The sequence below is a fragment of the Trichosurus vulpecula genome, chromosome 8 (assembly GCF_011100635.1).
Source record: "Trichosurus vulpecula isolate mTriVul1 chromosome 8, mTriVul1.pri, whole genome shotgun sequence".
NCBI classification, from domain to species: domain Eukaryota; kingdom Metazoa; phylum Chordata; class Mammalia; order Diprotodontia; family Phalangeridae; genus Trichosurus; species Trichosurus vulpecula.
In genome coordinates, this window is record NC_050580.1 from 213174014 (window position 1) to 213199997 (window position 25984).

General features: G+C 37.3%; 1 protein-coding gene across 2 annotated transcripts in view; it reads left to right on the forward strand.

Annotated features, from left to right (window-relative positions):
* Window positions 1-25984, forward strand: part of KIAA0586 (KIAA0586 ortholog) — a 137563-nt gene that overhangs the window by 4536 nt on the left and 107043 nt on the right. For both annotated transcript variants that reach the window (XM_036734401.1, XM_036734402.1), the window contains exons 4-10: window positions 4739-4808; window positions 6631-6700; window positions 11662-11836; window positions 16022-16243; window positions 19325-19484; window positions 22827-22994; window positions 25630-25750. In XM_036734401.1, the coding sequence (XP_036590296.1) occupies window positions 4739-4808; window positions 6631-6700; window positions 11662-11836; window positions 16022-16243; window positions 19325-19484; window positions 22827-22994; window positions 25630-25750 (986 nt within the window). The remainder of the gene's footprint in view (window positions 1-4738; window positions 4809-6630; window positions 6701-11661; window positions 11837-16021; window positions 16244-19324; window positions 19485-22826; window positions 22995-25629; window positions 25751-25984) is intronic.

The window sequence follows — 25984 nt, forward strand, 5'->3', positions numbered from 1 at the left end:
AGTTATTTTGAATGTATCCCCTGTTTACTAAACTTTGAACCTATTTTATGCCTTGGTGGAGTATAAGCTTCTTAGGGGCAAAGACTTTCTCACATTTGTATTCCTGTGGCTTAACCTGGCAAAATGCAGGGCATAGTAGATACCTAACACTTATGAGATATTTTATAATTTGTAAATGTCTTTACAACACTCCTGTAAAGAAATACAAGAATTAATCCCCTTTTACTTTGACACTTCATTACATGATTAGTTGAACTCCTTTTCTTGTTATCTCTCTGATTTTGTACTTAGCAAATGGCAGAGATGGGACTAAAACCCATATAAAGAAATTACAGAATTTGAAGACAGTTCAGGAATTACGTGATCCAATTCATTTTTGAAGTAAGAAATCCAATCTACATCTTCCTTCCCAACCTTTGCTTAAAGATCTCCAATGAGGAGTAACCCACTACCTCCCAATATAGCCTATTCTAATTGAGGATAGCTGATTATTAAGAAAATTTTTCTTACATCCAGCCTAAATTTATCATCTCAACTTTAACTCACTGCTTCTAGTTCTGCTGTCTGGGACAAAGCAGAACATTCCACTTCCACATGATTGGCCTTTAGGTACTTGAGGACAGCTTTCCTGACTCCCTTCTGCTCCCTTTTGCCCCTCAAGTCTTTTCTCACTTGAAAAAAGTTTTTCCTTTTTATTATAAATTTAATAAACATCATGTATGAATATTTTAATATTTAGCAATACAAAGAAAAGGATTATCTATGAAATTATGAACCTGTTACTTTGATTTTTTAAAAGAAAAATACATCTTTCATTTAACATGATAATAACAGAACTGCTTTGTTTGTGTCCGATTCTGAAATTCCTTTTGCTCTCTTCTGTATTTCATTGATGCTCTTTTTTTCTTCCTCCTTTCCTTCCTTCCATCCCTCCCTTCTTTCTTCCTTTCTTCCAAAAGGAATACATTTTATTTTTTTATGTACAATTTTGATATGTTTACATATTGTTCTTCTGACAGTTAAGCATAGATGCCTCTTCCCTGCCTGCCACATCAATAGATGCTTTCTTTTTGAATGTTGTACCTTGAAAAATACTGTTGAATATATAATAAATGGTTACACACATGGTTATACACATGGACACTTGATTCTCCCTTCCTCCCTTCCTTTCTCTCTACATCCTTTTGTTCCTTCCTTCCTCTTCCTTTCCTTCCCTCCCTCCCTCTCTATCCTCTTCTCTCCCTTCCTTTTTTCCTTCCTAGGAGGAGAGGTTGCTGACTAATTGGTGTTAATGGTCAGGAAGTAGTAGTGGTTAGCAAGCAACATACCTTCCCTGCCCCTAGGACTAGTGCAGGCCTGCACAACATACAGCCCATGGGTGGTACGCTGTGCAGGCCTGTGTTTACATTCTCTACATTTTTCAAGGGCCACCCGAAATCTTTTGATGTGCTGCAAGCATTGTATGGGCCATAGGTTTTGCACACCTGGTTGTGTATTGGGGTATGTGAATGAGAAAAGGTAAAGTGTCACTGAGGGTAGACTAATATATGTATGAGAGTGTGAGAGAGAAAAAAGTTAAGGATGAAGGGTAGTTTTGTTCATTATGCAACAGGAATTTCAGGGAGCACAGTAGAAAGGTTGGAAGGAGTTGGAATAGGCCATGAGTGGGGTAGGGTTGGTGAGAATAGGGATAAGAGGATGGGAGGAGGGGTCAGGGATAGTTCTCTCCCTATGCCAATGTTAATCAGTCACTGGCTACAGAGGAGAAAAATGACATTCTCTTGGCAACCTGTTTTCCTTTGAAGTTCATGGTTTCAAAATTTTCTACTTTATTCGCACTATGATGGATATTGGGTGCTGGCTCCCATATTATTCTCTCCTCTCTCCCTTTCCCCGCCCCCATACTCTTCAGTCTCTCAATATCTCTTTCCTTGCTGCTTACAACATGCTTATATCTCCATATCCTTAAAAACAAGGAAAAGCAAAAATAAAATTAACCTTTCATTTGACTCTCCTATCTTTTCAAATTAGCATCCTATACCTTCCTTTTACAACCAGACTCTTAGAAAAAGAAGCTTATTCTTATTTTATCTTCTTCCTTTTACTTATTAATCTCCTGCATTTTGGCTTCTTCTTTCATCATTGATCTGAAACAACTGTCTTTGACCTTATCAGTGAGCTCTGCTTTTTTTTTTAATAAATTTTTTATTTTTCATTCTGGACTTGACAGACAACAGCAAATATAAAAATGTCATATACAGTGAAGAACTGAAAAAGAGGATTTTGCATGAAAACATGAATCTCTATTATCTGCATCTCTTTAAAAAAAGTATATTAACATTTATTATGTTAGTGCTGAAGTTGTCTTGCTATGTTTGTGTTTCCCCGTGAACTTCTGTGTACTTTTTAAAAAAAAGCTTCACTAATTCTGTTTTTTCTCCTTTCTCAAAGAGTTCTGCACCTAGTTCACTGTCATCTTCTTCTTCCCAACTCTTGCCTTTAAAGGACTGTCCCTGAGTATGGCTGAAATAAAGTGAGAGAGTAGGTTGAATTTAAGAAGCCTAAGGAATTGGGAGCTTAGGATTTTGAGTAATCAATATACGTGTTGAAGTGGCCATATTATGAATGTTTTTAAATGTTAAACGGAGCATTTTTTATTTGATCTTGTTGGCAAAGGGGAATTACTTGAGTTTATTGTATAGGAGGGTAGCATGGTCTGACCTATACTTTAGTAAAATCACTTTAGAAGCTTAGTGGAGAGGATGGACCAGAGTGGAGAGGTTTGAGGCAGGGAGAAGGCTATGGCAGTAGTCCTTCCAGAAGGCTATTGTAGTAGTCTAGGCCCAAAATAATGAAGGCTTGCACCAGAGTGGTGGCAGTCTTAGAGGAGAGAAGGGAGTGTGTGTGTGTGTATGTATTTATATGAGATGTTAAGAAGGCAGAAATTACAGAACTTGACACCAGATTTAGTATGGGGGGGAGAAAGTGAAGAGATAGTGACACCTAGATAACTAAGTTGTAAGCCTGGGTGACAGAGAATTGTGCTGCCTTCAATAGTCATAAGAAAGTTAGGAAGAAGGGAAAGTGTTTTTTGGGGGAAATGAGTTCAGCTTTAGACATGTTGAATTTAAGATGTCTATGGGATGCCTGGTTTATAATGTCTTAATTGGGCAGTTTGAGATGTGAGACTGAAGGTGGGGAGAAAGGTTAGGGTTGAATAAATAGCTCTGAGAATCACCTGCAGAGAGATGATAATTAAACTCTGGGAGCTAATGAGATCACCAAGTGATAGGACAGGGAGAACAGAAGAGGACCTTGGGCAGAATCTTGGGGAATACCCACTATTAGTATGTGCCCCCTGGATGAAGATCCAGCAGAGGAGACTAAGGAGTGGTCATATAGAAGGGAGAGATCAGTGTCATGAAACTTAGAGAAAAGAGAGTGTTGAGAAGAGGGTGATTGACATTATAAAAGACTACAGAGAGGTCAAGGAGCATGAGGATTGAGAAAATGTCATTAGTTTGGCAGTTAAGAGATCGTTGGTGACTTTTCATGACAGTACTCTCTCCTGATTCTTCTCCTACCTCTCTGACAGTTTTTTTTTTCTCCTTTGCTGATTTATCATCCATGTCATGTTGCTTAATTATGGCTCTGTCCTGGGCCCTCTTCTTCCTAAATATACTCACATCTTACCAGCTACCATGTGTTTAATCAATATCTTTATGCAGATAACTTGTAGTGCATATTGATAAATGATTGTTAATTGATGCAGACTAGCGTGAATGATCATCAGCTCTTGCTTTTCCCTGTCCCCTCCCCTCCCTTTCATATCCAAACAGTTGCCAATACTTCATAGCATCTCCTGAGTTCCTATCATCCTGTCCACTCTTCTACCTTATTATAGGCCTTTATTTTCCCTTTCAGTTAGATCTGAAAAAACATTTGTTATACATGATATATTGGAAAGGAAGGAAGGAGAAAGCATTTATTGAGCTCCTATATGGCAGGTACTGTCCTAAGTACTTTACAAATATTATCTCATTTGCTTCTGTCAAAGGTAGGTGGTTATTATCCTCATTTTACAGTTGAAGAAGATGAAGTAGATTGATTGAAGGTAAGTGACTTGCCCAGGATCACACAGTTAGTGCCTATCTGAGGCCAGATTTGATTGGGTGGTCTTGACTCCAGGCCCAGTGCTCTGTCTGTTGTGTCACTAGTGGCCTCTTAAGACTTTGGACTGGGAAGCAGACTGTGTTTAAATTGTGGCTCTGGTGCTTCCCAGGTGTGTGACTCTGGTAAGTCATTTACCATCTTTGCACCTCAGTTTCTTCATCTGCAAAATGAGGATTCTTACACTATCTACATCACAGAGTTGGTATATGGAAAGTGCTTTATAGGCCTTAATAAAGATTTGTTGTTATTAAGAATATAGAAACAAAGAGACATCCCTGTGCAAAGTAGTAGGCGACTGATTCATACACAAAGAACTTTAATACAAATGAGAAAATTATTGAATGAGCTTAAGAGGTCGGAATGGTCTTGACAGCATGATGAGTGGGAAGATCCTCAGCTTATTGTTAGCAGTGAGCAGGTGGGAACAATTTACTTGCATAATTTCCTCTTCCCTTTCCCCCTCCCCATCTGACATAGGAGAAAATAGTGAACATAGTACTTAGCAAAGTAACATCATAAAAATTATCTTGTTTAATGGTTTCCATTTTTCTTTTCTACCTTTAAGGATAATCCTAATGATATTGCAGTACAAGGGGTTCCTTTGGATAAAACAGATGAAAGTAATAGAGCAAAAGGTAAATGGGTAAATCCCTTTCCTGGGCATATTTAAAGATGTGCTTAAAAACATTTTTCAGTTTTCTGTGTTCTTGTTCAAATTAAACCATAAACAGCAGTAAGAAAATTTCTTTGTTGTATTTTATTTATAGGATTTGTTATTGGAAAACAGTCTTATAGATCGTGGCTGGCCATATGGCTTTGGACACAGCTACTAAATAGGACTTAATCACAGATTGATTATAAATGTGTTTTCATGGTAAAATTGATTGAGTGTTTGGCTATCACTGAACTCTTTAAAAGGATTGTTTTCATTTCACTTTTTATTTCATTTGTTTAATTGACTTTTAAAATTGGGATCATCTATGAGAGGCAGCACGGTACAGTAGAATAAGCCCTGAATTTGTAGTCAGAGACAAATCTGGACTGTACTACTTAATTACCTGTGTGACATCGGGCAAGGCACAGAACCTCTCTTGGCTACAATTTCCCCAATTCTAAAATCAAGGGAGTTGGATCTCTGAGGTCTATTTAAGCTTTAAATGATCTTATGACATCAAAAATAAGTTAATACATTCATTTAGAATTTAATGACCTGCTCGAGAATTTATAGTAAAAGAAAATCTGACCGTTAATGCTAGGAATATGAATTAAAGTTCTAGTTTTGTCTGGTTTCCTTGTTGGGTTTAAAAAAAAGTAAGACTTCATGTTTTCTAATTTGGAATCTACTTTTAGGACTCTGCCAATAAGCAAAGTAGTTCTAATAAGTGAGGAATAGGATTTTATTTTTTTCGTGAAGCCAAGAGAGTACAAATTGGAGAGGAGACTATTAATAGAACCATATATTAATGGACTAGCTTTCTTAAATTGCCCCTTCTAGAATCCTGGGGTGTTGTTTTTTTTACTTGTCAGCCATTATTTGTAAACACTTCATATTGAAATTGGACTTCCAACCTACTTGTTGAAATCTGGGCTCATATGAATATTTTTTTTTTCTGGCAACTGGGGCTAAGTGACTTGCCTAGGGTCACACAGATAGTTTGAAGCTGGATTTGACTTAGGTCCTCCTGACTCCAGGGACAGTAGTCTATCCACTACCCCACCTAGCTGCCCATAGCTCGTATAAATCCAAATAGGGAAGCCCTCTTAAGTTTATCCATTGATGGAAGAGTCAACAGACTCTTTCCTTCTCTTTTTTTCTCAAGAGGAGTTTAGGGAGCTGGCCACTCCCCTAGACAATTTTTTGGGAATGAAGAAAAAGTTCCTATTATAAAGTTCTAAAGTTCCAAAGAGCTTACTATATCAATGTGTTATATGTCTTTTGTCAGCATACGTAGAATTATCAGATTCTCTGAAACCAGGCAGTTGTTGTCGTTCAAGCAAAAAAAAAAATGCCTGTGACTGTTCAGCTTCTTTGATGAACTTTGCTGGATTGGTTCCAGGATATGCAGTGGATGTCATTTTCCCCCGTATACTTATAATTGTGAGATGGAATATCTTTTGTAATTAGATGGCCTCAAAGCCCAAAAGACTTGGGTTCTAGTCTCGCTTTGTTACTGGCTTTGTAACTCTGGGCAAGTCACTTGACTTCTGTCTGCCCCAGACAACTCCAGAAAACTAAATTTCAGATTATCCTCACCAGAGGTAACAGGTGTGGATAAAAAAAATGGTTATGGTTATTAGGTGTTTTATTGATGCGACTTGATTGCTGTGTATGAAGAATCCATATTACAGAATTCCTTCAGTAAATATTGAAATATTATTTAGGAAGAGAAGTTTATGCCTTGAGCAGATGATTTGAAATCTTTAATGTTTCTGAAATATATATTTTTTGCTTTGCAGTAAATGATATCTTTATTTCTCAGTATACTACTGGGCAGAAAGATGTTCTAAGAGCTGTTTTAAAGCAAAAGTAAGTTTGACTTGAGAAACTAAATTTGCACTGTCTTTTGTTTTTCCTGCTTCTTTCCCAAAGTAATAGTTTTTCAATTATGCTTTAGACATTGACAGAAATTGCCCTTTTTACTTCATTTAATTTGCCTTCAAAAGAAAATACCTAGGTTTAGAGAATCCTCTCTGCCCATTGACTGGCTTTTTCAGGCTCAGTGTGGACAAAAAAGAGAGAGAAACCAGATATCCTTTTTAAAAAAGGTATTGGCCATTTTATTTCAAAAATTATGTTGTTGCATTTTGTTTTTTACATTATGTTCTTTTCTGAAAATACCCTTCCCCCTTTCCACTAGTAAGCTTTCCCTTGTACCAAACATTAAAAAAAAATTTCAGTAACACCATTTGACACTTTACTGACAGCATACATGACATTTCCCACCCATAGTTCCTCTCTTTTTGAGTGAAACAAGGAGAGGTATATTTTTAAGCTTGTTCAGTATATAATTATACAGTGTTCAGTTTCATTTTATTCTTATCTAAATTGTCTCTTCCAGTAATGTGCTGACAGTATATTTAATCAATCTCATAGAGCATCTGCTGTGTGCCTAGCATTGTGTGATACAAAAAAGGTATAAAATATGGTCCATTGCTTTAAGGAGCTTCAGATCTCTTTGGGGAGAAAGATCTATACATGTCAGACAGTGAGTGAATGAGACAGTATTAAATATAAAAGGATTTTGCATTCATGTAATACCTACCAAATTGTGACCTAAAGACAATTTGATAGGGTCATATTGTAACAGGCAGTGTGGTACAATGGATGGCGAGACCTAGGCTCAAATTCTGCCTCCTATACTTAGCTCTGTGGCCATGGGCAAGTTACTTAATCTCTCTTGTATGCAGTCAACTCTCTAAGACTGTATTATATAGATGGCGGCATTCTGTGTCTGATGGGGAGCTAACTCAGGAATTTGCATACTGACAAAACCACTTTTTTTTTTAAACCACAGGTTCTTGACATACTAATGTATAGTTAGTGCTACTTAGAGGTAATAAGCGAAAAAGGAACTAAAGTGTTGGGGTGGTGGTGAGAGTTCTTAGGGATCATTGCCATCTGTCATATAATGGTTGAGTGATGTCACGTGCTCCCCTTAGAGAGAACGTGTTGGTTACTTGGTGGTTAAATGGAAAGATGTTAGAGTACCAAAATAATTCTCTTAACCAGGAAGCTACCAATAAGCTGAAAGCCTGGAATTTCAGCCTGGTTGAATGAACTTCAGTTAGAGCTAGGCCACTTTCAAGTTTTTTGGGGAAAAGATAGTATTTTCCTTTATGATCATATGGGAGCAAGGTACACTGAAGGGCTGGGGTGGGGGGAGGGGCAGAGAAGAGGTAGGCTGAATTGTATTAGAGGAAATTAGCTAAGAAGGATCATAGAATTTAGAGGTAGAAAGGACTATCACATTCATCTAGGTCAATTGCCTCATTTTAAAGATGAAGAAATTTAAGACCAGGGAGTTTAAGGAGTTTTCCCAGTTTCAGGAGCCATCTAGTCTATACTGGGTATAATTGTCTTAGATGCCCTTTTAGTTACCTGGACCTTATTATTGTTGTTTCTGTAAATATTCTTTTTCCTTGAGCTTTACTACTTTGAAGCCTGAGCATGTTTTTCCTAAGATAGTCAAGGACAAAAAAAGTAAAAAAGGGATTGGGTACTAGTCAGTCAATAAACATTTTTTAAGCACTTACTATATAAGGAACTGTGGTAAATTCTGAGGATACAGAGAAAGGAAAAAAACATGATCCCTGCCCTCAAGTCACTACCTAACATTCTAATGAAGGAGACAACATGCAAATAATGATGTACGTAAAAGATATATATATATATATATATGCATATTATATGTGTATATATATATATATACACACACACATACATACGTGTGTGTGTGTGTGTGTGTGTGTGTGTATTTTAAATTGGATGTAATCTCAGAGTGGAGGCAATGTGTGGGAAATCAACAAAGGCTTCCTGTGGAAGGTGAGAGTTTTACTGAGTCTCAAAGGAGGCATGGGAATCCAGGTGTGAGAGTTAGCTTGTGCTGCAGGGGCACAGAGATAGAGGATGGGAGTGCGGTGTTTGAAGAACAGCAAGGAGACCACTGTGCCTACATTTTAAAGTACTTAGAGGTGAGTAAGGTGTGAGAAGCTAGGAAAGGTAGCAAGGAGCCAGATTGTGATGGGCTTTGAATGCCATGTACAGGATTTTATATTTGATTCTGGAGGGTAATAGGCAATCACAGCAGTTAGTGAATAATGGGGGTGGTGTGTTTGTACCTGTACTTTAGGAAGAACATTTTGATAGCTGAGTGAAGGATGGATCAGAGGAAGGAGAGACTTGAGACTAGAAGGCTGTTGCAGTAGTCCTGGTGTGAGGTGATGAGGGCCTACACTAGAGTGGTGGTTGTACGAGTGAAGAGAAGGGGATGTATATGAGAGTTTCTGTGAAAACTTGACATCAGATTGAATATGGAAGGTGAGAGTGAGGAGTTGAGGCTGATATTGGGGCTGTAAACCTTAGGGACTGGGAAAATGGTGGTCCCCTTGATGGTAATAGGAAAATTGGAAAGATGGGAAGATGTAGGGGACAAGGTGAGTACTGTTTTGAATATATTGGGTTTGAGATACCAATAGGACAAACATTTTGAGATACATAAAAGGTACTTGGTGATGTCTAGAGCAGGGCTGTCCAACCTTAGGTTTTTATTGAAACAATAGACAATATATTTTGATTTGCCATTTTAGTGAGAGCTCTGCGGTAGCTCAGTTTCCTTTGCTAAAGCATTTGTGTAAATTTCTATGCTTGTAGGTGGGCCACATGAATCGTACTGCAGGCCGCATTTTGAACAGATCTGGTCTAGAGCTGAGGAAAGAGATTTGGGCTGCATATGGAAATATGGGAGTCATTTTCATAGAGATGATAATTGAACCAGTGGGATCTGATGAGATCACCAAATGAAGTATTATGGACTACAAAAAGAAGAGGGCTCAGAATAGACATTTGTGGGGACAATTTGTTGGTAGGGTCTGGATGAAGATCCATTAAAGGAGAATCATTTGGAGTAGTTAGGAGGAACATGTGAATGAGCAGTGTCATAAAAACCTTAGAGAAGAGAGTATTCAGGAGGAGAGGGGAATCATTAGTCATGTTGCAGAGGTCAGGAACAATGAAGATTGAGAAAAGCTCCTCAGATTTGGCAATTAAAAGATCAGTGGTAAATTTGGAGAGAGCAGTTTCTGTTGAGGGATGAAATTGAAAGCCAGATTGCTGTAGTTTTTGAAGCAAGTCAGAGAGGAAATGTAGTGGCCTATTGTAACCTTTTCAAGGAATTTAACCAAGAAAAGGAGGAGGGTTATAGGATGGGAGCTAAACAGATATGGTTGCATCAGTTGAGGATTGTTTTAAAGGATGGAGGTAACATGGGCATATTTGTAGGTAGTAGGGAATGAGCCAGTAGGTAGAGATTGACGATTAGAGAGAGAAGAGGGACAATGGAAGAGGCAGTCTGCTAGAGAAGATAATTGTGAGGAGAAGGGCCTCCTTTGAGGTGAGAAAGGGATGAAGGAAGAGATAATAAGGGAGGATGTTTGACTGAGGTGAAGTGAGGAGGAAGGGAGAAAAGAGAGCTCTAGTGAAACTGCCTCAGGTGTGAGGATGAGCAGAAGTGCTCAGCTGGCAGCATGGAGGTCAGGAATGCCATGAAAATCTTGAGGAGAGATAAGAATGTTTGAAACAACCACTATGATGAATGGGATAACATATTGTTTGAGGATGTCTTCCTAGAGTGATGGCCTAGGTGATATTATGTAAGCATAAATTTGTGATGGACCCAGTCAGCGCAGTTTTGTGATTTTCTCCAACTCTGCTCAGCAGAAAGTTGATGTGTGTGAAGGAAGTACATGGTGGAAATAATCCAAGGTTAGGGTTTGGCAAGGCATGATAGATGATAGGATAGGGGTGAGGAGTTGGAGTGTGGAGGCTAGTGTAGAGTTGAATTGATTCACCAAAGGATTGAGGTAGGTAGAGGAGGAGGTTCTAGCCAGTGCAGGGGTGGTGCAACTGGAGATCATGTTGAGACAAAGAACAGGATTAGGGGTATAAGGAAAATTGGAATGGTAAAGGATTATGATGAGATAAGGTCAGAACTGGGGTACCCAGATAGGGTGGCACTAGGTCCTTTTGGAGAATCAGAGCTTTTGAGCAATGGTTTGAGCTCTAGTTAGTTCAGCTGTATTAAGTCAGATTGCCTAGGGGTCAGGGTTTCCCACCCTCCTCTGAGAAAGCTGTAACATCTTAGAGCAGATTACTTAGAAACCTTCATGGAAAGGAGAAAACTTGGGTTAAATATGGATGTCTCTGTGGAGAGGGATGAAGGAGGCGTGGCAAATGCCAAGAAAAACATCAAGAGACGCCTGAGCATGGTAAGAAATACCTGCTGTGTTTAGGAGCTTTTGGGGAGAGGGGTTAAATTTTATCAACAGGTAGCTTTTGAACATGAAAGTTGTTTTATTTGGTAAGTCTTTGTTAAGTCTTTATTTGATAAATCTTCCCCCTTAAGGGGGAAAAAAATCTCAATTATTTAGCACTCAAATGCCACTTAACTAGTTATGTGAATCTGTAGTTGTTTATATGTATTCCTTTATAACTTTAAATCTCTTATGTATGAAAGTCCTGTCTCCTCAGATGGTAAGTTCCTTGAGGACAAAAAAGAATGCTTTCTCTTTCTTTCGTATCTTTTTACAGTGTCTAGAAATTGTGTCCTACACACAGTGGGTTCTTATTTTAATAAGAAATTGTTGATTGAATAACTTTGGAAATGATGCCCAAAGGGGTAAACAGGCAGATTAATTAAAAAAATTAAATATGTTTATTGAAAGATTCTTGATTTTTCTCATTTAACTTTTTGGGGGTTGTTTTATTTATAGAGTCCAACACTCGCCTACTTTTAAAGAAGTGAAAGTACAGCTTTTAGAAGATGCATCTACAGTAAAAGACCCTATTCCTGTGGAGGTGAAATCGTCACCCAGTGGAATTGATTCTGCTTCAACTGTCGCTGCAGCAACGGCTGCTGCCATCGCAACAGCAGCTCCACTGATAAAAGTAGGCTTCTCCAGCAATCCCCTCCCACAGATTTATAATTACTATAAATTTAAAGCGTATTTCTAAAAGCTTATACAACAGGTGGCTGTGTCATACTTCTGATCTAGAGAGGGCCTTGAAGATTTCTTGTTACTCTGGAGAAAAGAGGTGCCTGTTTGCTATTTCTTGCTTTCCGGTGGTGGTATGGATTACTACCTACCTCATCATGGTGAGGGTGAAATCAAATGCAGTCATTCTTCATTTGCCATTTGCTTTTTGCTTCTTAGCTAACTTTAAATATTTTTATTTATTCTCTGATTTTTAAAAACTTAGTTTTATTCTGAACTTAAACACCACGAAAATGAACACTTACATATATGCAGCAGAACTCAAAAAAGTATTATGAAACTATGAGTTTTCATTTCATATTATTCACTTTTTTAAAAAGTGTGTAATAAATTCTACTAGTTAATTTCAAAACTGTCCTGCCTTTTATGTGCTTCCTTCTGAAATTCCATCTTTTCTCTGAATTTTAAAAATGTTTCATGAACTTTTTCTTCTTTATTTTTACATTCATATTGCTAATGTGCCCTCTCCTTTCTTTTTCCTTGCCGCCAATTAGAAACAAAGAAAGGAAGAAAAAACCCTTTTAACACATAAGCATAGTTAAAAAAAAAACAACAAAAAAGCAAATCTACATAGTGCCTCAAGTCCAAAAATGTATGTCTCTGTGCCTTGAATTCAACACTTTTCTGTCAAGAGGTAGATAAGATTTAAGATTTAGGTCTTTTGGAGACATGGTTGCCCATTGTGTTTGTCCAAAGTTTTTCAAAGTTGTTTGTTCTTACATTGTTATTCAGGTATAAATTATTCTCTTATTTCTGTTAACTTACTCTGCATCCATTCATACAACTTAAGAGTTTTTGAAATCATCTTTCACAATTTTTTATTGCACAGTAATATTTCATTATATCAGTATACCACCATTCCTCAATTGATAGGCATCCTCTTAGATTTTAGTTCTTTGTTTTTCTTTTTTTTCCCCCTTTAGGATCAGGAAGTTTGTTTTGTTTATGACTGTTTTCTTTCTGGTATTATGCTTCCTCTTCCTTGTTGTATGGTCTTAAATTAGTAGAATTTTTATTAGTTTGACCTTTTCGAAGTATTCTTTAAGTCAGTCAGTCAGTCAACAAGCATTTAAGCTCAAATACAAAGAGAAAATGGAAATAATCTATGCCTTCGAGAAGCTTATGTTCTATCAAGGAAGACAACACATCTTCACTTTTTCTCTGCAGTTAGAAAGATCAGGAAACGTGTCTTAGATACCATCTTTGTCTGTGCTGGTGTTTATGTCTTTGGTTTCTTGATATCTTATTTTTCTAACTATCATTTCTAGTACTATGTAATGGCAGAAAAGTGGGAAGAATGCACTTGCTTTACTCCTTTACTTACTGAGAAACCTAGTGTTTTTTTGTTGCAAATTGGTTTTAGATATATACTTTCGATCATCAAAGAAGGGCCCTCCTGTGCTATTCTTTTTAGGGGTTGCAACAAAAATAAGTGCTTACTTTGTTGAAAGTGTTTTCTATGTAATTTTGACAAAATGATGTGGTTTTTGTTTATATGATTAACCAGTTGTTTTCCTGATTCTTATATCCCTGTTATAAATCCAGATTGGTCATAATGAACAGGTATTCTCTTTGCTAAAATTTTATTTAACATTTTTGTCATATTCATTTATGAAATTGATTGATGTTTTCTTTCTCTACTTCCTTTCTTCACTTCCTGGAATCATGCTCAGCTTAAGTGCTAACTCCAGCATGAAGCCATTCTTGATCCTTGTAGGTATTAATGCTTCTCCTACCTTTCTTTGTAGAAGTTTATATTCTTTTAAAAAATTTTTTTTTCAGGGGGGAAGACAGGGCAGTTGGGGTTAAGTGACTTGCCCAAGGTCACACAGCTAGTAAGTGTGTCAAGTGTCTGAGGCCACATTTGAATTCAGGTCCTCCTGACTCCCGCCCTGGTGCTCTACTCACTGCGCCACCTAACTGCCCCTGTACATGTTTATGTCAACTTGATCTATATACATATTATTTCCCCCAGCTGAGTGAGGGTAAAGACAACTTTTTTGTGTATTTGTATTCTTAGTGCCTAGTGCAGTGCTTAGCACATAGTAAGGGAAATTTTTCCCTTAAGTTCCACTCGAATTGAAAATAAGCCATAATTGTTATTTGGTCATTTTTTTCAACCATAAATGTTTAACTCTTTTTCTCTCTTTATAACACCTTTCTTCCTTCACAACATCTCTTACATACATCCCCTTCTTTCTGCTCACACAGTCATTAACCTGATTTGGGCCTTCGTTGCCTTAAACCTGCACTAGTGTGATTGTTGCTGTCCTTGCCCGAAGTCTCTCTTCATTCCAGTCTGTCCTAATCTCACTTTCCAAAATGATCTTCCTAAATGACAGGTCTTACTGTATGAGCTTCATCTTTCCTCCAGCCTCAATTTGGAATCTGATCTTCTCTTTGCCTTTGTAGTCCAGGCCTTTTCTGCCTGTAGTTTTTTTACCCTTTATTCCCCTCAACATCCTCTGTGATCTGGTGACATTGGCCCACTTGCTATTCCTCACACATGACACTTTATCTCCACCTCTGTGCCATAGCTGTGGCCATCATCTCCCAAATCTAGAATGCTCTGTGCCTTCATCTCCACCTCTTAGTCTTCCTAGCTTCCTTCTTGGCTCAAGTACCATCTTTTGCCTTTTCTGATCCTTAATAGCCCCCTTCCCCGCAACCCCCCCAAATCCTAGAAAAGCCTTCCTTCAGGGTAACCTCCATTTACACTGTGTATATCTTGTTGGTACATATTTGTTTGAATGTTGTCTGTGTTCTTGTCTTTCTTTGTTTGTATTCCCTGTGCTTATCACTGTGCCTAGCACATAGGAAGTAGCTGATAAATGATTGTTGACTGACTATAGGATTTCGTACTTGAGCTAAATTTTAAAGCAACCTAGGGATCCTAAGAGATAGAAGTTAGGAACAAAGGAGAAGGGAATAAATTCAGCATTCATTCAGCATCTGCTATGTGCCAGGCACTGCGCTTTGTGAATATTATCTCATTTAATCTTCGCACCAACCTTCTGTGGCAGGTACTGTTATCCCCATTTTACAGTTAAGGAAACTGAGACAGGCAGTAGTTAAGTGACTTGTCCAGGGTTACATAGCCAGTAAATGTCTGAAGTTTGATTTGAACTCGGGGCTTCCTAACTCTATCCGCTGTGACACTAGCAGTTCATACCAGGAATACATTCATTTGAAATATTTGTAAAGCACTTGGCATAGTGCCTGGCATACAGTAAGAGCTTAATAAAGGCTTGTTTCCTTTTTAGAGATTGGAGGATAGCCAGTGCAAAACACTGAGATGGGAGATGGAACCTCGTGTGTGAAGAGAAGGGAGTAATGTGTAAGAAAAATGGAAAGGTAGGGAGGGGCCAAGTGATGGCAAGCTTTCAATACCAAACAGTGCTTTCTTTTGATATTAGAGAGAGTAGGGATCCTCAGGAGTTTTGTGGATATCACTTTGGCAGTTCTGCAGAGCATGGATGAATTGGAATGGCCAGACTTGAGGTGGCGGACCAAATAGGAGCCTAGTGATGGTTTGGGTGAGTGATGATGATGAGGACCAGAACCCTAGTGGTACGGTTAGGAAGAAGAGGATGAGCCTTTGTAGTGGCTGTCATACCCTCCCTTCTTATCTCCATCTTCTCTTCCTTGAAGTTAACAACTCAGCTGCCATGTTCTGTAAGAGGACTTTCTGCATTTTCTCCCTCCCTCCCAAGCTACCTTGTAGTTTACACCTTTCTATATGTTTGTATTCATCAGCTATATACTTTATACTGTATGTAATTTATATATACTTGTCTCTAACTTTAGAGTGTAAGCCCATTTTGAGTAGTGTAGAGCAGTGCATGCCACATAGTGGCTGCTTAATAAATACTTATTGGTTGATAATACCTACTCTGTTCTGGCTACAACTCTTGCCCTCCTAAGAATTTCAGTTCTATGCAGGGAGAGATGTGATTCAATATATGCAAAATATATGTAAAACATATGCAATATCTGTACTTGATGTGTTGTTGAGAAATGGTGAGCTGGTAATATTAATACAAGAAAATCTCATATTGCTATATTTTTCTTGTTTTAGGTACAGAGTGATTTGGAAGCAAAAGTTAATTCTGTATCGGAATTACTCAGTAAACTCCAGGAGGCAGATAAACAGTTGCAGCGTGTTGCAGAGCAGCAGAAAAGCATTAAAATTCAACCTGAGAGATCTTGTTGCCAAGACCATGAGAAGCAGCTTGATGTGTTTATAGGGCAACACCTTAGGCATCTGGAAAAAATACAACAACAACAATTAGATATTCAGGTATCTTCATTCAAACTAGGTCATATTGCTGTATTTCTTATTACCTTATTATCTTAAACTGATAAATAGCCATTATTAAAATCTTTAATGAAGCATTATATACAACCAGTTTAAATTCCTGGTTAATATCTATTAATTTACAAACAATTAATATCTAAACAATCTGAGATAATCTCTTTTGAATTTTCATTGATTTCTTGTTAGACCTTGACATGTTTTTTTTTCAAGTAGTTGCAGGTTGTTTTGCCTTTCTTATAAGGGTTATGATGATATTAAGTATTTTTTAAATGAGTACCTAACAAGATTAAATTAATTCCAGAAGTATTTGTTAAGTACTTACTAAGTATAGCCGTTCTGCTGTGTGCTGAGGATATAGACAAAAACAAAGCAGTCCCTGGTCTTAAGGAGGTTACTTTTTTGAGGGGGAGAAGGGAATGCTGGTGGAGGAAGGGGGATGCAAAATGGACACAGGTAAGTATAGTAAAAAGCAAATTGAGAAGAGAGAAAACACTAATACCTGGCAGCACCAGGGAAGGCCTCACAAAAGAGGTGGCACCTAAGCTGAGCTTTTCTGGAAGACAAGGATTTTGAGAAATGAAGATGAGTATAGCGTGCATCCCAGGCTTGCACTTTGCTCTGGGCCAATGTTGGGGTGGGAAATGGAGTGTCAAGTTCCAGAAAATCTACTAATGAATTTGACTGGAATGTAGAGTACATGAAGGGAAATAGTATAAAATAATTCAGGTGGGAGCCAGATTGTGTAGGGTGGCAAATGCCAACCTGGAGAATTTGTATTTCATACATTTAAATGGTCAGAGCTATGTGTCCGGAAGACTATTTTGGCATCTCTGTGGAAGGCGAATGAAAAGGCCAGAAGCTGCAAGCAGGGAGACCAGTGAAACTATTATTATAATCTAGGTGTGAGGTAGTGAATGCCTGAACCAGGTACTCACATGTTCATGAGAGTGGAAAAAAGGAAGGGATGTGAGATGATGTGATAGTAGAGTCGACAGAAGTTTACAAATAACAGGAGATAGTATTGCAGAAGGAAGAGTCAGAGACGAGTCTGAGATAACAAGTGATGATGCCAGCAACAGAAATAGGGAAGTTGTTTAGGGGAAAAGAAGTTCTGTTTTTAAACTTGTTGCATTTGAGATAGTTGTGGAATATTCAGGAGGCAAATGATGATTTGTGCCTGAAGATTCAAGAGAAACACTAGGCGAGGATTTAGGTAACATCTGAGTCAATACAAATGATACTTAACCTCCTGGAAACTGATGGGATCTCTAAGGGAGAGGTTATAAACCCAGAAGAGGTTAAAACCTTGGGTAATAACCATACCAAGGAGGCAGAGGTAGATCATGAGGAAGAAAAGAACAAATGAATATTGAGAAGAATGAGTTAGAAATCAGCCAGTCAGCAAGCATTTATTAAGTGCCTGTTATGTGCCAGGTATTGCATTGGGTGCTACAAATACAAAGAATGAAACAATTCTTACTCTCAAGGAACTTACTTACAAATACATAGATAAGTGTATAGAGTAAACATAATATGAATAAATAGAAATAAATACATGGTAGGAAGAGAACCAGGGGAGAAAAGTGGGTGTCCTGGCAAGCAGGGGAGACTCAGAATTGGCATACTGGTTTAGTAGCAGGAATCTCAGCTTACTTTTCCATCATTTCCCTGTGTTTGGTGATACCTGAACACTAAACCCTTCAGATTGGTAGTGAGGAACCCATGTGCTATCTTTGCTTCCCTAATTTTTACATGAAGCTTTTTCCAATGCCTTCAACTCCTAGTGCCTTCCCTCTCCAAACTACCTTGTTTTTATTTTGTATATATTAATGTGTGTACATATTATCTCCTTAAGGGCAGGGACTTCACTTTTGTCTTCCTGTATCCATTGCTTAGCAGAGTATTTGGCACAGAAGACAGGTAATAAGTTCATTTGTTGATTAATTGATTGTATGTTTGTCTATATGCTACTCTAGATCCTAGATATAGAGAATACCAAATACAGGGAATCTTTTGGTTATAATTCTGGCCTAGCCTACATTTGCCTTTCTGACCTTCAGAATCTGAGCTAACTCTCCCATTTCTAACAAGGCTATGCCCAGCAGCTGGCACTATTAAATGACAGTGTTTAGAAATTTTTTTCTAACTTTAAAATCGTATCATAGTACTAACAGGGTCCTTATTAAAGTTATGGTATATAGTAGTTTTCTGTATACTCTTAAGGCATACAGATTGTTCTGGGTCAGATTGGTATCAGTTTTGCTGTGGTGGTACAGGTTAAGATCAGAATGAAATGGAACACTTAAACCATCTCACATCCAACAAGAAAATATTGACAATATCATGGAAAGGATATCCAGCAGGGATTTGGTATTAGTTTAGTTGGGCAAAGCATCCATACCTCCACTTTTGTCATGGTGGCATGTGTCATGCCTGAGAAATGAACTAACTCCTGTGCTGCACATTTGTGTTTGGGTAGTCAGGTAGCTATGTCAGTGGCTTGGACCAAGTAAATTTGAGGAAAAAAAACCTCAGCCTGTGTGGATTAAATGTTGCTTCAGAAGATCCCACCTCTTGGTAGCAAAGATCCTTCTAGGGGACTTTTCATCACTACACCACTATAGATAACTCAAACTTTGGTGTTAACAGAGGATTAGCTTGGGCAGTGCTAGAAGAGCAGCTTAGTACAGGTAAAAGCAAAGCAAAGCAAAGACAAAGACAGCCAGAGAAGATAATAAGCAACGGAGGAGTCTCCTAAAGTGGTGCCATATTGTAGATGAGGACACTTGGGGCAGTTACCAGTCCTCATTCTAGGTCAGGGTCAGCCATAGCAGGTCTCCAATTTATGGTCCGATGCTAATAGATTGAAATGTAATTGGGAAGTGTTTGACATCAGACTATTAAATATTTTTTGCTTAACTGTTTTTTGAGGAATGTACTTTCTAGATGGTTTTGTCTGATTGTAACTTGGAAAGTGTCTGTAGTCTTAAAACAGACCTCCCCCAGACTCCAGCCCTGCCAAAATGCATTTTTAAAAAGTCATAAAACAATTTTGTCTTCTAGAACCATTTAATTACCTCTGCATTCAACACTGGCAGATTCCAGCCTGTCAATGGGCCACCTTCCAATCCAGTAGAAAAATCATTTGTAAAATCAGAACTTCAGCGTCCTGTTAGCAGTAACCATTCTTCACATCGCAGACACACAGAGCTTCCTAGTCAAGGTAAATAGTGTTAAATTCAGTGAGTCATGTCTGATATCGATTCAGTTCTCAACCTTGATGAATCTCATTTTTATTAAATTAGTGTTCTTGCTTTTTTTTCTTGCTTTCTTGTCCTATTTTTCTATACAAACAAGTAGCAGGTGACTACAGTATTGGGTTAATTAGCCTACGTTAATTTTTCGATGTTTCACAAAATTAGTTTTCTTACCTTTTGTGTGCATTAACAAATATTTATTGTCAGGCCCTATGTTATATTTTGGAGATAGAGGTACAAAGAATGAAGCAATTTTACTCTAAGTGTGTAAGTCCCAGTTTGTGCGATTAAAACTGATACTTCAGTGAATCTTATAAGCTGATTATAGGTATTGCTACTATTAATGCCCATCACAAATTATATGTACCTTCTCACCCTTTGCGATATGTGTGCATGCCCTCACAGAAATCTTCCACGCGATCTGTGCAGTGAGCTAGACACTTTACTCTAGGTCTTTTTACCTTTTGTAGGTACTTTTACCTTTTGCAACAATCTGTCCATCCTTGTCAATAACATTACTTATGGCTCCATAAATTTCCTCTTTGATGCCTCATCGTGAAAGGTGAGCCTGGATTTTCAAAGTCTGTACCAGTGGAGCTTAAACTCAGAAAGTCTCTACCCAGGGGTGCTGGAGTCAGTCATAACAGAAATTGGCAAGTGCTACAAATCAGGGCTTGGTATATATTTTTTTGTTGATTGTCTAGACTTAAGAAATTGTCAGTAATATAGATTAAATTTAAAAATGTATGTATATACTTTCTCTTTTCTCTCTGCCCCACCCCCATGATGCTCCCCGCAAAGTCCAGGCTATTAAGTATTTGCCAGCACTCCCCTGTACTGCTCTATAAAAACTGTTTGAGCTCAGCAGTAGGAGAAAGCTCAGGGAATGAAGTTACCACCAGACTGGAGGCCTGGTGAGTCTAGGGTCAGAATTAGATCAGAAATGAATCCCTGCCAACAGGAAGCCTTTTGACTTAGAAAACCACAAATTAACATTGTGTTTCACTGTATTTTTATTTGTTTTGTTAAAACATTTCCTAGTTACATTTTAATCTGTCTCAGACCATGGGGGAATTTGACCCTTGTGCTGTACGGTCACAACAACAACAATAACAGACGTTTAGATAGCGCTTTAAGCCTTGCAGAGTGCTTTGTAGACATCCATTGTTTGACTTGAGCCTCACAAAACCCCTGGCCTTATGCTACCAGAAGGACTTCAGAAATCTGTCTCTGTGATAGACTCAGTTTGCTGTTTAAAGAGCAGTCCAGAGAAAGCTCTTCACCAGTAGTTTGGCTGATGAAGTCTTTGGCTATAACAGCCCATATAACAGAAAAAAATTTAAAATGGCCCTCATTCCTGTGTGTCTTCCTTCTGCTCCTGCAGTGATATTGGTAGAATAGCAGAAATTGATGCCAGGAACCTCAGTTTTTAGACTATTTATAATCATTAACTTAACTTTGGGTACTTTAAAGATTTGATCTTTGGCCAGTCCCCCACAGTGACCTGACAAACTACTGTAACTACCTTGATATTGGCATTTTTAGGCTAAATGAAACTAGAAGGTAAAAGGAATGAGTTTAAGCAATAAAATATGCCAAAGGTTTGCCGATTGCTTACTCGGTAGCTTTATGCCTATATATCGTCACATATGACAGTTGGACCTTCCTTTTGGACTCTCAGCATGACAATCCCTAATATGCTAAATGAAGATATGATGAAGGCACTAATGCAAAAGAAGATAGAAAACTAGAATAACTGGGCCAGAATAGGTTTACATAGAAGAAATCCAGGTTAGAGGGGAAGGAGGAGAACAATGATACAACAATATTGTGAAGACAGTTTTGAAAGACTTAAGAACTCTATCAATATAAAGTAATCGACCGTGATTCAAGAGTTCTGAAGCTACCCATCTCCTCGCAGAGAGGTGCTGGACTTAGGGTGCAGATGAGATATGTGTTTTCTGGACATAGCCAACATAGGATTGTATTTGGCTGAAGTTACGTGTATTTGTTATGAGGGTTTTGTTTCTTTTTCATTGAGGCAGAGGGAAGTAGGGGAAAGAAAATAGATTTTTGTTAATTGAAAAAAATTATAAGAATAAAGCAAAAACTCAGTTCGCAGGACATTTAAACAGGAGAAGATGCCAAAGGATTTAGAAAAATCACAAAAAGGCAATTGAGAATACAGGAGTAACTACTGATGTGGTATGTGCCTCCTTTCGTTTCTCTTTAAAATCTTTGAGAGTTATCTACATACATTTCAGGGGTATTCTTGATGAAAATAGAAAAGGAGAACAAGAAGGATTTTGTGAACAGAATTACATAGTCTCAGAATTGGAAAGTACCTCAAAAGCCATCTAGTCCTTTCAAACTTAAAAAGGAATCCCCTCTAGAATGTACTTAATCAGTGGCTATCCAGCTTTGGCTTGAGGAGCTCTAGGGAAGGGGAAAACACTTTTTCTTGAGGCTTCCTCAAAGTCTGTTCCACTTTGGATAATTCTAATGCTTGGGAAATTTTGTCGTATACAAATCCTGAATTTGTTTTTGCCTTTTTCATCTTCCTTTTATTATTCCTAGTTAGAGCCTCTAGGACCAAGTGGAACAAGTCTAGCTTGTTTCCAAGTTACTGTCTTTCAGATACATAAAGACCACTATCAAGTCCCCCTGAGTTTTCTCTTCTATGGCCTAAACATCCCTGGTTCCTTCAGGCACTTCTTGTATGGCATGATCTAAAGAATCTTCATTATCCCAATTGCCTTCCACTGTATACTTTCCAGCTTATCAGTGTTCAGGAAGTCCTGAGTTCTAATCCTGTGTCAGACACTTAAAACATATGTTAACCTGGACAAATCACTTAGCCCTCAGTTTCCTTATCTGTAAAATGAAGATAATAGAACCTATTTCATTGGGTTGTTATGAAGATCAAATATCTGCAAAGTGGTTTGTGAACCTTAAAGTACTATATAATTGCTAGCTATTATTATCATCAATATCACTATTATTAATACTACCAATAACCCAGTCTTTATACAGATGAAGAAACAAATGCCTGGAGGCTTTAAGTGACTTGCTCAGAGTCAAAACAAGTGATAAGCAATAGTGTTGGAATTTGAATCTTGTTCTTCTGACTCCAAATGCAGTGTTCTTTTCACTGTTTCATGCTGCCTCATTGATCCTTCCAGCTTTGCTTTTTGTTTTAATAGTTGCATACTTAAATTTTGAATACATTGTAAAAATATTTAAACAAAGACAACTTAAAAATGCAAATGTATTTTACTGCTAAGATCACTTTTCCTTCTGCATTTAAGCATATTTAAGGCAAGTTGAAGATTTGGGATTTGACAATCAAAAATCTCCACTTGAGACCCCAGCACCCCGAAGATTTGCTCCTGTACCTGTTTCTAAAGATGATAAAATCTCCAAGAGTACAAAGCCTGGGGAAGAAAAGGAAAATTTGCAGATATTATCTTGCAAAGGTAATAGACTTGTAACAATTTGCCTTTGTTTTTCTTTTATTTCTTTGTCATTGAAAGTTAGTTGTAAACACTGGTTGCATCTCAGCTATCTGCTAAAAAATCCCCTATAATTGTTCCTACTTGTATTTCTGCATTCATCTTTATAAATTTCTGTTCTGTTAGTAGCCTTTTCTGATTACTATTGATTTAATATCGATGGGAGGCATTTTGCTCCATGGCTCCAATTTTGAAATTGCTTCCTTGATCACATGAACATATTTGTCTTTCAACACATATTGCAACACCATACTGCAATAGGATTAGCATTTTCCTGATGCAACTTCCTTGACTTCCCTGATGAAGTTTCCTGCTCCTTTCGATCTTATTGGTCCCAGCTTCCCTGATGGAGCCTTCTGGTCTGGGAGCATAAAAAGTCCCAGTCTCATGTAGTTGCTGCCTTCTCAGACTTGTTGAGTGCCTGAGTTGCCGTACTCTGATAACACATTGATTGACCAGTCTTGTTTCTAGAGTGGGGCTAAGGCCAGAGAAGCTGAATGATCTTGTAACTTTGATGTGTCCGTGCTGTGTTGAAGCAGAATGAACATCCTTTGTTCAGTGACTCATGAGTGCCTTTCCCAACCCCTCTTGATTCTAGTGCCTTCCCTTTGTTAATTATATCTCATTTATCCCGATTGTAGCTTGTTTATAGATATTTGTTTGTATATATATATATTTGTTTGTTGTCTCCCCCATTAGATTGTGAGCTCCTTAAGGGCAGAGACTATCTTTTGCCTCTTTGTATCCCTAGTTCTTAGCACAGTGCCTGACATGTAGTAGGTGCTTAATAAATGTTTATTGATTGCCTTATTTAATTCCAACTAAGAGGTTCTAAGAGGAACTAAGACTACTTGAATATACAGAGATCTAAAAGATTCTATTTGAGTTGTATGGATAGGCGTTAAGGCATACTTACTAGCTGTGTGACCTTGGGCAAATCTGGGTTTTTTTTTTTAATTAAGCTATTAGCATGCAGTAAAATAGTTAGTTACTGTGTTAATACTGTGTGTTATAGACTTGGGATTAGACCTTTATATAAAAGTGGCTGGCTGTATAGATAGATGTAGACCCAAATAGGCCTTTGCCATAAAGAACTTTATAAATATGCTTTTATGGTAAAACTTATTGTATGTGTGGGTGTAAATGAACACTTAGAAATTATTGTCATAATTTGTTGATTTATTTGACGTTTGAATTGCTATCATCCATGATAGGTATTAAGGCAGTTAGACCCAAATGTGGTGGAGAAATTCGTGGGGTCACTTATTAAAACCAGGCTTGGGTAGGGGGAGTTTTTTATTGGGACCAGAAGTTGGGAGAGAAGCTGTGAGCGTTAACTGCTTGACACAGGGTTAAATAGGTCGGAAGAATGGAAAATTAAAAGAAAAAAAGGGAAAAAAAAACTGCCTATGTGTTTTATGGGCATTAGTACCGTTTAGCGTAAATGGAGTTCCATATTGGAGTCCTATCATTATAACTATAACAAAACCATATAAGGATTACAGTTATAGGCATCATCTAAGAAATATGTTAGTCTGGTAATTCCTTAGAATTTGAAATATTTCCCTATGATTGCATTTGTAGAATTGATGTTATTCTTTACAACTCTAAACATCTGCAGTGAAAAGGAATATTTCACAAAACTTTGAGATTGTCTCTAATAAAAACATTAGAATTCAACATAATTCATTATATGTGCTCTGATAGTACAAAGTATGTTGAGACTGTCATCTGCCTTACTGTGGATGTTATTCTTCTATTAATTTGACAAAAATATTTTTGAGAATCCAAGTCGTATTGTAGTCCACAAACACCCTTTAGGTTTTGTCACATGATGTTGTCTAGCCATTTCCCCTCATTTTGTACTTTTGCTGTTAATTTTTTTTTTAACCTGAGAGTAGGATTTTACATTCATCTTTACTATACTTCATTAAATTGGAAACATTTCTTGCGCGGTATGATTTTAAAACATTGTTGAATTTTGTGGTTAATAAGCATGAATAATGATGTTTTTCTTAATCTGTTTTGCTGATTACTAGTTTAGGTAGATATAGATGGAGCATGTTTTTCCAAGCTAGTGGAAATATATGTGATTAATACACACTGAAAAATAATTCTATAATTTAAAAGTATTACATTGTTGGAAGGACTTTTAATTTATTTATAGTTTGGGTACATCTAGAACTTATAATTTATGTTATAAAAAGATACTCCTAAATATTAAGATAATTATGGTTTTAGGAAGAGGAATATCAGATGAGATCATTTAACTAACAAATGTAATGAAGAGAGAGTTAAATCTGCCTTGGACTAGGTATTTTATAATACCCAAATCTTGCTGGATTTTGAAAGCAAATCATTTTAATTTAATATAGTCCTTGTTTTATAATATTTTTCCCTTAGATAGAATTCTGTACACAAGTATATTCTGTAAAAATGTTAATTTTCTTGCTATTTTTGTTTAGTGTTACTATAAAATAAATTTAGTTGATTTTGTATTTTAATTATATTTTTAGTTATGTAAACTTAGGCCAGATTTTAGATCTTAATAATTTCTAAAAAATTAATAATAGTATTTGAAACTATTTTTGCTTCTCAGGAAGTGGAAGATTATTGGAACAGATCTTAAATAGTCAGGATATACATGTAAAAGAGAGTGAATCTTCAGAAGGAATTTCACTAGCCACATCAAGAATGAAACAGGATCCTCTGAAAGACAGGTAAAAAAAAGAGGGAATGAAGTAAAAGATTTATTATCTGTTTATCAAAAAGGGAAAAAATAGAAAGTTGAGACATAAACATCTTTCTAAATTTTGAGAAATTAGATTTCTATAGCTTATTATGTTAGGTTTTAGATCATTATGTTTAGATCAATAAATTGAGAGCTGGAGGTGATTGCTGTTCTAACCTCTTCATTTTGTACATGAGGAAACTGAGTCCTTGTGTGGTCAAGG